The sequence below is a fragment of the Geotrypetes seraphini genome, chromosome 3 (assembly GCF_902459505.1).
Source record: "Geotrypetes seraphini chromosome 3, aGeoSer1.1, whole genome shotgun sequence".
Classification (NCBI taxonomy): domain Eukaryota; kingdom Metazoa; phylum Chordata; class Amphibia; order Gymnophiona; family Dermophiidae; genus Geotrypetes; species Geotrypetes seraphini.
The window spans coordinates 203,165,740-203,179,309 of NC_047086.1; the positions used below are offsets into that span (position 1 = coordinate 203,165,740).

General features: G+C 44.1%; 1 protein-coding gene across 7 annotated transcripts in view; it reads right to left on the reverse strand.

The window, feature by feature from the left end:
- Positions 1 to 3,348, reverse strand: part of TMPRSS12 (transmembrane serine protease 12) — a 176,212-nt gene extending 172,864 nt beyond the window's left edge. For all 7 annotated transcript variants that reach the window (XR_004538664.1, XM_033935877.1, XM_033935876.1 and 4 more), the window contains exon 1: positions 2,981 to 3,348. Coding sequence is in view for 5 of the 7 variants with exons in the window: in XM_033935877.1 (XP_033791768.1) it covers positions 2,981 to 3,080 (100 nt within the window). In the remaining 2 variants the exon portion in view is untranslated. The remainder of the gene's footprint in view (positions 1 to 2,980) is intronic.
- Positions 3,349 to 13,570: the final 10,222 nt, after the last annotated feature.

The window sequence follows — 13,570 nt, forward strand, 5'->3', positions numbered from 1 at the left end:
TTGTATCTACAAGTAAAAATTATGTGTTTAAAAAGAGTCCCGTGTGAGTAATATTTCTAAAACACAGAACTACAGAGATGTATACAATTTCTAGGCAAAAAACAGGAAAGAGAAGCTCATAAATGGTACATACCATGATTTTGTGTAGGTTTCAAAGGACTGACATCAAACGACTTTCAACTGCCAGCAAGATACTACCGGCTGGCTACTGTTTTAAAGGATAAATGTAGGGGGGAGGGGACAAACATAATTGCCACGTCAGAACGTCAAAATAAAAGTAAAGGGTTAAAGGAACGCAACCCATTCAATTTCATTATTTAATCCCTTAGGATGTAGTGTATCAAGGAGGAAAATCCACCTTTGTTCTTTTTTCCACAGCATATGAGCCAAATTCCCTCCTCTATTGGAACTCACTGTGTCTAAAATAGTATATTTTAGATCTTCCAACGCATGCTGGTTCTCTAGCCAATGGAGAACCAAAGGGGCATCTTTTACTCTCAGTCTGATTCTGCTGATATGTTCACCTATCCTGGTTTTGATAGGACGAATTGTGCATCCTATATATGAAAGATCACAGGGGCATGAATCACATACATTACATATGAAGTGTTGCAAGTTGTAGCTGGGCAATTATCTCGCCTTACTTGTAGATTAGGGAAATACAAATCTTTCAATGTAGCACTGTGTTTGCACATATTGCAATGCCCACAAGGGGTGTGTTCTCCAGGGGTTATAATTTTAGAGTCTTGTTGAAAAAATTGTGACCACACCAGACGTTGTTTCAAGTTTTGTTGTTTTGAAAAAGCAAATCTGGGTAGCTCTTGAAACTCTGGATGATATTGCATGATTTCCCAGTGCTGCTTGATCACCCTTTTAATTTGAAAGGCTAAAGAGGAATAAGGGAGAACACACACCAAAGTTTGTTCATCATGTGTAGAAGGATTTAAAAGTAATTCGCGGTTTGCATACAGAGCTCTTTTGTATGCCTTCCGAATGACAGACCTGGGGTAACCTCTCTCTTGGAATCTATGCTGCATCTCTTTAGCCTTGTCAATGTACTCCTGGACCGTAGAGCACAGTTTACGTAATCTCAAAAACTGTCCCACTGGGATATTGTTCCGTAAATGCCTGGGGTGAAAACTGTCATATTTCAATAGATTATTTCTGTCTGTGTCTTTGCGGTATAAAGAAGTTGTAAACTGACCCTGATCCAATATGATGTTAATATCCAAAAAAGGGATCTGACTCTTATTAGTGTGCATTATAAACTGTAGATTTGGGTCACAAGAATTAATCCAAGTGAGAAACAGTGTAAGATCTTCACAGTTGCCTGTCCAAACTACAAAAACATCGTCGATATAACGCTTCCATATCAAAAAATCTTTCCAAAACATAGATTGATACAAAAACATGCGTTCAAATTTGGACATGTATAGGCACGCGATGGAGGGCGCTATCTTAGCACCCATTGTTGTGCCTTTAATTTGTTTATAAAATTACAAGTCAAACTGAAAGTAATTCATGTTGAGGGCAATGTATGCCAATTGTGTTAGAAGATGTATCCTAATGTCCGCCATCTCTTGAGCCTGCGTTCCTTTAACCCTTTACTTTTATTTTGACGTTCTGACGTGGCAATTATGTTTGTCCCCTCCCCCCTACATTTATCCTTTAAAACAGTAGCCAGCCGGTAGTATCTTGCTGGCAGTTGAAAGTCGTTTGATGTCAGTCCTTTGAAACCTACATAAAATCGTGGTATGTATCATTTATGAGCTTCTCGTTCCTGTTTTTTGCCTAGAAATTGTATACATCTCTGTAGTTCTGTGTTTTAGAAATATTACTCACACAGGACTCTTTTTAAACACACAATTTTTACTTGTAGATACAACTGAACATCACGCTATGTAATACATTCAGCCATGAAGATTTGCAGATTCACACCTGTGCTCACATTTGTTACTCTCTGAACAACATTTGCTACTCTTTGAACATCACTTACATCGGGTCTCCTGAGGCAGAGATCGAAACGGGGCCGTGTTGGGACCCCCAAAGCAATATACAGAGCTAAGTAACCTATGGTGGCAGTTTATAGAGTCATCGCGGGACCTCCTACACTTCAGCGCGGCTGCTGACTCTGCTCCAGAAGAAATACATTGGAGGGGGTGGACTGGCAGCTGTGCTGAGGTGCATGTCCTTCAAGGGGGGAGGATATGCCAGCTCAAGGGGGCCCCCTAGAGCCGTGAGGCCTGGAGCAGGTACCCTCTTTACTCCCCCCTAATGCTGGCCCTGCTTAGAGGTTAGGATAGTTATCTCAAGTGGGCCCTGCTGAGCTGGGTTCAAGACCACCTTGAACCAAACAAAAATACATTTTCCTGCCTCAGCTCTAGGGTAAAACGCTGACCTCCCTTATCTAAAGTGTTTTCTCAAATTAATTATTATTAATGAAAGACTGCCGGCACAGATCCATGGGGTTAGAAACGGCAACAGATACAGCAGTGGAATGAGGGGCTAAAACGTGGACCTGCACACATGAAATATGAAACCTCAGCTGTCAATACATAAAGATTTTTAAGGCCCTGCGGTTGAGATCCGCATTTTACCCCTTCCCAATATCTTGTCCCTTTGAGGTTTGTTAACATATGCAAGTCAGAACAGAGATATTGCACAATAAAGTAAGGTGGGGGGAGAGAATGGATAAGGGGAGTTTTTTTTTCTGAGGGGAGGGATATGAAGGGAATGAAATGTTATTTCTTCAAGTCAGTCTTCGTTTATCTCCAATGCATGGGCTGGAGCCATCAAGTAACCTAAGCGTTTATGTTGGGAAACCTTCCATTGCAAATATAGAATTTCGTCCAATTGATTACTGTGTTCCTTAAACCATCACAGCAGACTTTTTGATTCGCTTTCCCCTTTTCTTAAGGGGTAGCTTTTTGCGCGAGAAGTTCAGACAGCAGTTGTCCAGATCGCTTCCTGAGTGACTAACCTGCAGTATCGGACCCAAAGAGTGAGGAGCCTGGCACTGCTGCAGGATTGCAGATTAATAAGAGCAGGGCGCTGCATAGGCCACACATCCTGCGCCTCATTTCCGCCCCTCCTCCAGCTGTGGCGACTCCCAACGGCCACCCGAGCTCTCGAAGCTCAACTCTATCCCGCTCCCGCGCGCACAACCCAGGAGCTAACGGGTCTGGGTAAAACCAGGATTTGCAGGATCCTCATAGACTTGTATTGAGATCCTGGTAAATTTGCAGGATTTCACGGATTTTCCAGGATCCTGGTCCACCTTAAAAGCAGACCTCCTCTTTTTTTGATTGCCACAGCTGCTGCTATGCATTTACTGGAGTCCTCTACAACGCCGTCTTCTCCTCTGCCGGTCCCGCCCCTTTTGACACGCTCTTCTCTTCCCGTGTGGGCGGACCGGCAGAGAAGACGTCAACGCGGGGACTCCCTTTAGTTTAGATTAGAATGACAACCAGACGGGAATAAAAATAGGCTTACGGGTCCCGCCCCTTATGACATTTTCTTCTGTTCCTGTGTGGGCGGACTAGCAGAGACGAAGACGTCAGCGCGGGGACTCCCTGCAGAATGACAGCCAGAGGGGCAGTAAAAAAAATAGGCTATAACTTATCACACAGAGGAAAAAAAAAAAAAGAACAGCAATACTTTGGATTTAGAATTTCAGTAACCTGGTCAACCTTATTGAAACTAATTATTCAGATTTATTCAATTTTTTATACTATTCACACAGGGGAGCTCTGAATGGATTACATCAGGGGTGCCCAAATGGTCGATCGTAATCGACCAGTAGATCGCAAAGGCAACGCGAGTCGATTGCGTTGCCTTTGCGATCTTTTTCTCCCTGCTGCTTCTCCAAACCAGGCCTGGTGTGTACAAGTGTCGGACTCACAAGACTTCACTTTCCATACACTTTCCCCATCAGAAACACAGGATATGCCAGGATGTACCAGGATCCAGCATTTCTGACCCCAAGAAGGGCTGCATCTATCTGATTTCAGCATCCTCAACCACCTATAAGGCAGAAAACATCCATTCCATGCACTCTTTCCCCATCAGAATCACAGGATGTGTCAGGATGTACCAGGATCCTGCAATTCTGACCCCAGGAAGGGCTGCATCTATCTGATTTCAGCACCCTCAACCACCTATAAGGCAGAAAACATCCATTCCATACACTCTTTCCCCATCAGAATCACAGGATGTGCAGGATTTCCAGGATCTAGCAGGATCTGTCAGGATCCTGCAATTCTGACCCCAGAAAGGGCTGCATCTATCTGATTTCAGCATCCTCAACCACCTATAAGGCAGAAAACATCCATTCCATGCACTCTTTCCCCACCAGAATCACAGGATATGCCAGGATGTGCAGGATTTGCAGGATCTAGCAGGATCTGTTAGGATCCTGCAATTCTGACCCCAGGAAGGACTGCATCTATCTGATTTCAGCATCCTCAACCACCTATAAGGCAGAAAACATCCATTCCATACACTCTTTCCCCATCAGAACAGGATGTGTCAGGATGTACCAGGATCCTGCTTTTCTGACCTTAAGAAGGCCTGCATCTATCTGATTTCAGCATCCTCAACCACCTATAAGGCAGAATATATCCATTCCATGCACTCTTTCCCCATCAGAATCACAGGATATGCCAGGATGTGCAGGATTTGCAGGATATCCAGGATCTAGCAGGATCTGTCAGGATCCTGCAATTCTGACCCCAGGAAGGGCTGCATCTATCTGATTTCAGCACCCTCAACCACCTAAAAGGCAGAAAACATCCATTCCATACACTCTTTCCCCATCAGAACCACAGGATATGCCAGGATGTGCAGGATTTCCAGGATCTAGCAGGATCTGTCAGGATCCTGCAATTCTGACCCCAGGAAGGGCTGCATCTGTCTGATTTCAGCATCTTCAACCACCTATAAGACAGAAAACATCCATTCCATGCACTCTTTCCCCATCAGAATCAAAGGATATGCAGGATTTGCAGGATATCCAGGATCTAGCAGGATATGTCAGGATCCTGCAATTCTGACCCCAGAAAGGGCTGCATCTATCTGATTTCAGCATCCTCAACCGCTTATAAGGCAGAAAACATCCATTCCATGCACTCTTTCCCCATCAGAAGCACAGGATATGCCAGGATGTGCAAGATATCCAGGATCTAGTAGGATCTGTCAGGATCCTGCAATTCTGACTGTATCCCCCTGGATTCAGCACCCTTCACTACCTATAAGGCATGAAACATCCATTCCCTGCACCCTTTCCCCATCAGAAGCACAGGACCTGCTAGGATCCTGCAATTCTGACATCAAAAAGGGTAGTATACACCTGGATTCTGTATCTTTCACAACCTATAAGTGAGGAAACATCTATTCCCTGCACTCTTTCACCATGAAAAGCATAGGACCTGCTAGAATCTTGCTGGATATGCTAGGGTTCTTTAATCTGAGTCCATCTGTCTTCCTTCAGCACAGCTAGGGCTAGTATTAGGGGAGGGCATTCATGAAAGCTGCCCAGTGCCCCTCAGCTCCAGGGGGGCCCACAGTGAGGGCATCTCTTTCCTTGATCAAGCAATCTCCCTTCCTTTCCATCACCTTTGTGGGTGTTTTTCAGGATCAGTTTTCTCTCTCTGAGGGGCCCGGATGCTGCAGCCATTCTCACAAGTCGTGCGCGGCTACTCCAAAGCTTCTCCTCTGACATATGTCGCCCAGGCGGAAACAGGAAATTGCATCCGAGGAAAAGCTTTGGGGCAGCCATGAGCGACTTGTGAGAATTGTTGCCATGTCCGGACCCCTCTGAGAGAGAGAGAACTTTGATTCTGAAAAGCGCTTGCCAAGGTGACAGGAAGAGAGAAAGATGGCCTGATGAGGGGAAGAGTTTGAGTGGAGCTGAAGGGAAGTGGGGAGGGGAGAGAGAGGGGAGCATACGCTGAAAAGAATTGGAGATAGAAGTTAGAACAGTCACTGGATGGATATGGGGAAGGGAGAGAGGGGAACAGACACTGAAGGGAAGTGGGGAGGAGAGAAAGGGGAGCAGATGCTGAAAATGGAGAGAGAGGGAACAGACAATGGAAGGAAGTGGGGAGGAGCGAAAGGAGAGCTGACTCTGGATGGGAGGGGAGCAAGATAGGAACAGAAGCTGGATGGAAGTGGAGAGGAGAGAGAAAGCACATACTGTATGGAAGGAGGGGATAAAGAAAAAAGGGTGCATGCTGGATTGGGGGAAGAGGTTAGAGTTAGTGAGATACTGGAAGGGGTGAGGGAAAGAGATGGCAAGTTGTAGGTAAACACAATAAAGGGAAATTGAGGACTGGAAAGTAAGTAGATAAAAGGTAGAAAACAAATTGAAAAAGAAGAGCAGAAAAGAAAAGAAGGAGAAGAGAGAGAGATACCAAGGTAAGGGGGGGGGGAAAGGAGGAGAGAAATGCTAAAAGCCACCTGGGGAGGGTGGGAGAGATAGAAGGGAAGACGACAGAGATGCTAGACCATGGGGGGAGTGGAGGGAAGATGGGTGCCAGACCAATGAGGGGGGGGGGGAGGCAGACAGTTTCTTGAAGAGGCATAGAAAGAAAGCAGATGCCATATGGAAGAGGTAAAGATAGGGCAGACAGTGGATGGAAGGAAGAGAATGATGAGAAGATGAGGAAAGCAGAAACCAGACAACAAAGGCAGAAATAAATTTCTATTTGTTTTATTTGTTTATGGAAATAAGGTGACCCTGTTTATTGGACAAATTTTATTACATTTTTTACTAATTCACAGACCATAGCTCCTTTCCTCAGGACAGGATAGGGATACTGTATAGTTTACTGACCTCAAGAAAGAGGTTTTAACCTATGAATGCAGGTGGAGAAGGTGGGAATAATACTAGGAACTGAGTTACATACAAATTCAACTTAAGAATGGTTTAAAAAACGAAACCCATTCTTAACCCGGGGACTGCCTGTACATTCTAGCCTATATTACGAAGGAGTACTGAAAAGTTCTCAGCCCAAGCAGCTTCAGATGTTAACACAGACATTTGAGCTCAGAGAGCAGAGGTTACTGCAGTGAATTTCACATTAAAAGTTCCAGGTACAGATGTCACCATATCTTGCTTATATTGTATGGTGAGCCCTCAAAACCTACTGTACCTACATTAAGATGACACCTGCAGGCATAAGGACTATTGTTGTGGTATAGAGGTGGGTACAGTAAGTTTTGGTTAGGTTTTGGAGGGCTAACCATACAATATAAACAAGATATAGTGACATCTGTACCTGGGACTTTTTTAATTAATTTATTTATTTATTTATAAATTTCATATTACTTATCAAGCATATAAACTTGTACAGAAAGAAATTGAACTTAGATCATATTCAAAAAGAAAATACATGGTATGAACCATCAAATATAAGACAATTTACATTTTAGGTTCAATTTACTCAAGTCCACATAGATCCAAGATTTACTATTGGTGGAAATTTAAGAAAATAGAATAGAAACAAAAACTTGAAGCTGAGAGCAAAATGTGGTACATATTTCTTCTAACGAGCTTGAATTTTTAAGGTTTTTCTTTTCCCAGTCGGGTGAGTGACAGGAAAGAAGTTAATTGAAATGGTTCAAAGAAAACAAGTTTTCAAGAAACCCCTGAGATCTCTGTCAAGTAAAGCCTCCGGTAATCCAATGAGTTGCAAGTTGTTACAGCGGTTTCTATTCTCTAGGTCCTCCGCTTTTTCTTCTAACTGAGGGCAGAGCTTCTTGAAGTCTTGATGACCTGCCTGAATACGAGCGGTTCCTGCCTCCAAGGTGTTCAACCTTTGAGTGATGACCGCCATATCTCAGCTCAACTCTGTTATCCAGTGCCCCACATCTGTGAGTTTCTTCAAAACCGGTTGCAGTTTACGATCTAGTAAGGTTTCCAGAGCTAATGATATTTCCGCCATGATCTTCGCAGTCAGGTGGTTCCAGCCATTGGGAAAGATGGTTCCGGGCCCTCCGCCATCTTTAAGTCTCCACCGCAAAGTCGCTCATGATTTCTTTTCAAAGTTTTAGCTGCTATCACTCAATCATTATAAAGAAAAAGGCTATCTGCCTCTTCTAGGTTCAATTAGTGATCCAGATGTTGAATATGTCCACTTACAATGAGGCAATAAAGGTTGAGGAAGAGTGGGGAGCCAAGATAACTAGCAGCCACTGAGCAGAGTTTTGGTTCTACCCTGCTCATAGGTGCACTGAAATGATAATTGTAGAAATATTTCTGATAAAATATTGTTTATCAAAATATAACAGACATCTTGTTTGAAGGCATTTATTTGTACAATGGAGGAACATTACAAGTCAGAGAGTGTAAATGTAACTTCCCTGACTTAACGCCCTCAAAATTCCATTCTGCTAGGTTCACTTATATATACCTAATATATGATGACATTATTACTGCTTGCACATAATTGGTCAAGAATACTTGATACCACATAAGGCGCTTGCACGCATATTGGGGGAGTGTCTGTCCCCCTCACACAAGAATTCCTAAAAGTTACATTTAATACTAGCTTATCTAATAAAGAAAAAGGTACAGAAGAAACCAGGAAAAAGTATTACAATATACTTACAGAGGAAAAATGATTCATACACACAGCTTTAAATCAGTTCTCCTTAAAAGTCAAACTGCTGTTCCCATGTTACTGAGTCACTTAAGAGCATGCACTGAAAATCCTCTGTTTCAGTGAAAAAGAAGGGGAGTGGCCAATCCACTCCCACAAAACCTACATTTTCCTATATGAATCCTCCAGTACAATTTTTAGGTAATTATATTTGAATATGAAAGTTCCTACATTAATAGTTTACTAAAATTTAATTCATCATATATGCATTTTGTATATCCAATTAGTATTTCTAACTTTACCCTGTAAAAAAGGAGAGGGAACCCCCCTCCCCTGGAATGTAATCTCTGTAGTAAGAATAAAAGTCCATCTCTGTAGCAACTAGGTCAAAAGCCAAACCTTATCTACCACAGGTCTCTGAAGACCAGACTGGCACACATTGAAACAATGGAACTTCATAAAACTAAGCTACAGCCTGGGTTTATCTTCTCTGGTCTTCAACAGAGCTTATATATTAATTCTAGTGACCTGAGAGGCCTCCTCCTGTTTCTAGTGACCTCATCACAAAACACATATTTAGGTCAATATATTATCCCATATTTGTCTTATCTGGTTCTAGCTTATCCAATTGTAATTTTATATAGCCACTCATAAAGCCTTCTCCTGGGTAAGTCCCTGTCTTATCAATATATATTCCCTCACTAGTAAAATCCAAGGTGATGAGAAGACAGCATAGTGACTATTTTATATTTCATGCTTGCCTATTCCACCACATATCTGTCCATTTTTAATAGGCTGCCACGCCCAGATTCAAAAGGGCCATATCACCACCCAGCACCATGGCATCACATGACCCTCCCCCCCTTGTTTCACTTTATTGTTTTTGTCTTTGGGGGGCTTTTCTTCTTTACTTTATTTTGAGAATGGGGACTTGTATACCGCCTTCTGTGACTTTGGCATTTCAAAGTGGTGGGCACTAGAGGATTAAGTGACTTGCCCAGGGTCACAAGAAATAGCACTGGGATTTGATCTCACAATCTCTGGGTGCAGAGGCAGCAGGTCTACCAGTGAGCCACACCACATATATATACCACAATTAGTTCTGTGCTATAGAGTAGCACAAAGTTATATGGAGCCCATACAGCTGTATGACAAAGCTCTAACTGTACAGTTCACCTCCAGCAGCTGTCTTTATGGCATGGCTGCAAGTGCCACTAAATATCAGCAGATAGCCTGGCACAGTCATTTTAACTGGCCAGAAGTTTCTCTTGCCTGATTGCACTGCTTTGAATATCGATTCCTAATATTTTGTATAATGAGAGATATAGCATGTTTGTTTATTTATGCCTATTTAGCGACTTGTCCTGCTTGCATCTCTTCAGTCATATCAACAGTGACTGTCGATCAGAGGCTATTTCCTCCTTTTTTTGAATGATTTACAAAGGCATTTTCAATATGACTTCTAAATCCAATTTTGAACATTTTGGGGAAAAATCCAAAAATCCAGAAGAGAAAATTGCCATTTTCAAACCAGAAAAACATCAAACTTTTAGCTTTAAAAGTGGCAAGTTACTAGATGTCTTTGACCTCAGTGAATCTATCTTTTAGGACCATTAAAAAAATAATCTAAGGGAAAAATGCACAAACAAGCCTTTGGGATGTATGGGAGGAGGGGCCAGAATTCTTAGTATACTAGCCACATAAACATTGCAGCACAGCAGTAGATCTCACATATAAGGTCCCGAGTATACATCTCACCCTTACTCCTACTGTATACCACTACAATAGCCCTTATGCCTCATGAGGACTCTCCACTAACTGCTCAGCTCTTCTAATTGAGATCAGAGACTTACTCAAGCATGGACCAAAAAAAATTGTTTACAAAAGCTGCTCTCTAGGTGTGACAGTTCTGCATAACATAGAAACATAGTAAATGACAGAAGATAAAGGCCCGTTCAGTCTGCCCAACCATACACTCTCTATAAATTAATGATTTAGAATATAAGAACAGCATTACTGGGTCAGACCAATGGTCCATCAAGCCCAGTAGCCCGTTCTCATGGTGGCCAATCCAGGTCACTAGTACCTGGCCAAAACCCAAGGAGTAGCAATATCCCATGCTACTGATCCAGGGCAAGCAGTGGCTTCCCCCATGTCTTTCTCAATAACAGACTATGGACTTTATCTCCAGGAACTTGTCCAAACCTTTCTTAAAACTAACTACACTATCCGCTCTTGTCTTTTTTCCTTAGATATTTCTGGGCCAGTAATCTAGAGCTCTGCCTGATAGTGTGCTTGTGTTCCATCTACTAGAGTCTCTGTCAAAGCTCCAGCCTATCTAAACCATTCCAGCTGTCTAAGCCCTCCCCAGCCCATCCTCAACTGAATGGCCATATAAGGGAAATAGGCCATGCAAGTCTGTCCAGAATTGGCCTTAGTTCTTCAATATATACCATTATTTTCTGATTAGAGATCCTCTGTATTCATTCCATGGTTTTTTGAACTGTCACCATTTTCCTCTCCACCACCTCCCTCAGCCATCAACCACCCTCTTTATGAAGAAGAATTTCCTAACATTACTTGTGTCTACTACCCCTCAACCTCAAATTATGCCCTCTGGTTTTACTATTTTCCTTTCTCTGGAAAAGATTTTGTTCTATGTTAATACCTTTCAGGTATTTGAACGTCTGAATCATATCTCCCTTGTCCCTCCTTTCCTCTAGTCTAGGGTAAATATATTCAAGGCTTCCAGTCTCTTATACGTCTTTTGATGCAAACCTACTACCATTTTTGTCGCCTTTCTCTGGACCGCTTCATGTCTTCTTATGTCCTTTGCCAGATGCGGTCTCCAAAATTGAACACAATACTCCAAGTGGGGCCTCACCAATGACCTGTACAGGGGCATCAACACTTTCTTTCTTCTACTGGTTATACCTCTCTCTATGCAGCCTAGCATAATTCTGGCAACAGCCACCACCTCGTCACACTGTTTCATTGCTTTTAGATCTTCGTATACCATCACCCCAAGGTCCCTTTTCCCATCCATGCATATCAGCCTCTTACCTTGCAGCACATACTTGACAATTCCAGCACTGTTGGCTTGTCATGGGCTCAAGGCAGGAAAAGTAAGAACTCAGCGGGTAAAAAGTCTCACCAGGAGTTTGCCCCTGGTTCACAATTAGGTGTTTGCCTATCTGAGTTCAGGCATGCCAGGTTCTAGCCATTATACTCAAAACTAGAATAATCCAGATAACTCAATCATTTAACTCTTCTTGGAAGCCTCAGCCCCACCACTCCTCCACTGTGTTACTTTGGAACTGCCATTGGCAGGGTAGACCCTTGTACCCTTTGAAACAGCCTAAAATCAAACACTCAACACCTTCCAGAGTGATAGGGAAAGCTCAGACATATTTCCCTTTGAATAAAACTAGCAGGGATTTCTCTAGATATAAAAATGAGCTCTTCATAGAGCAGAGGGAGAAGGGGAGGAGACAACAAGCAGACCAGTCTCTGGTGAAAAGCACACAAGAAAGCTTGAGGACTTGCCTTATAGTGGAGCCCAGCCGGAACCTAATAAAGATTGGGAAATGCTAGAGCTGGAGGAAAATATCCACAGGCCAGAGCTGAAGCTGATTGATACATCAGAAGGTATGGAAATTGCAGAGGAGTTCATCTCTGAGAATGAGCTTCCAGAGCAAATGGCGACCTACTAGCAATGCTCAGTCTATTTCAGCTGTCTAAAGTGTGCTGTGTTAAAACGACTTACCTGTTTTTCTTTGAAGTTTAAAACAGAAAGTGAACTGTGCTTTATTACCGTATTTTCTCGCATATAACGCGCGCGTTATACGTGGTTTTTACAAACCGCGCATAACCTTGCGGGTTATACGCATGAGCGCGTTGTACAAAATTTTTTTTACATAGTTCCCCCTCCCCCGACGCCCGATTCATCACCCGGAAGGAGCGCTCGCCCTCCCACCCCGAAGGACAGCTAGCACCCCCACAGCCTCCCCCTCTCCCCCATGGAGCTGTCTACCTTGTTTCCGGATGCCAGCCCAGCTGCTTCCTCTGCCGGCGGTCCTGCCCCTTCTCAGAGCCCTGTGCTGCGCTGCTTCCTCTTCAGGCGGTCCCGCCCTTTCTCTGACGTCAGAGAAAGGGCGGGACCGCCGGAAGAGGAAGCAGCGCAGCAGGGCTCAGAGAAGGGGCGGGACCGCCGGCAGAGGAAACAGCTGGGCTCGCTGGCATCCGGAAACAAGGTAGACAGCTTCTCCATGGGGGAGGGGGGGAGGCTGTGGGGGTGCGAGCGGTCCTTTGGGGTGGGAGTGCGAGCGCTCCTTCGGGGTGGGGGTGCGAGCGGTCCTTCAGGGTGGGGGTGCAGGTGCGTGCGAGCGGTCCTTCAGGGTGGGGGGTGCGAGTGGTCCTGCGGGGGGTTGAATCAGACGTCAGGGGGGGCATCAGGCTTTCAGGGTAGGGACAGGACTTTAAGGGGGAAAGGAGAGTTGGGGCGGGCAAAAAGAGAGTCGGGGTCTCCAGAGGAGAGTCGGGGCGGGCGAAAGGAGAGTCGGGCAGCATGCGCGGTATACGGGTGTGTGCGGTATATAAAAATTTCTGTACATAAATTTGTGTTTTCCGCGCGCTATACCCGTGTGCGCGTTTTACACGGGTGCGCGTTATCTATGTGAAAATACGGTAAAGATCTATAGGTGTTGGAGGTGAGACTGTTCTTTTTGAACTTGGTTTTCCCAGCAACCATAGGGTTGTGGTCAGGGCAGGATTAATTTGTTGAGGGCCCCTAGGCACAGAAGTATACTGTGCCCCCTGCCCCACCTCAACCCACCATTTGCCCAGGCGGAAAAAGGAAGCTGCGTTGGAGGGAAGCTTTGGGCAAGCAGCACCGCTTGCAAAATTACAGTTCCTGTTGCCTTTCTTACCCATGATGCTTACTTGTCTTACTTTCCCCCAAAACAAACAGT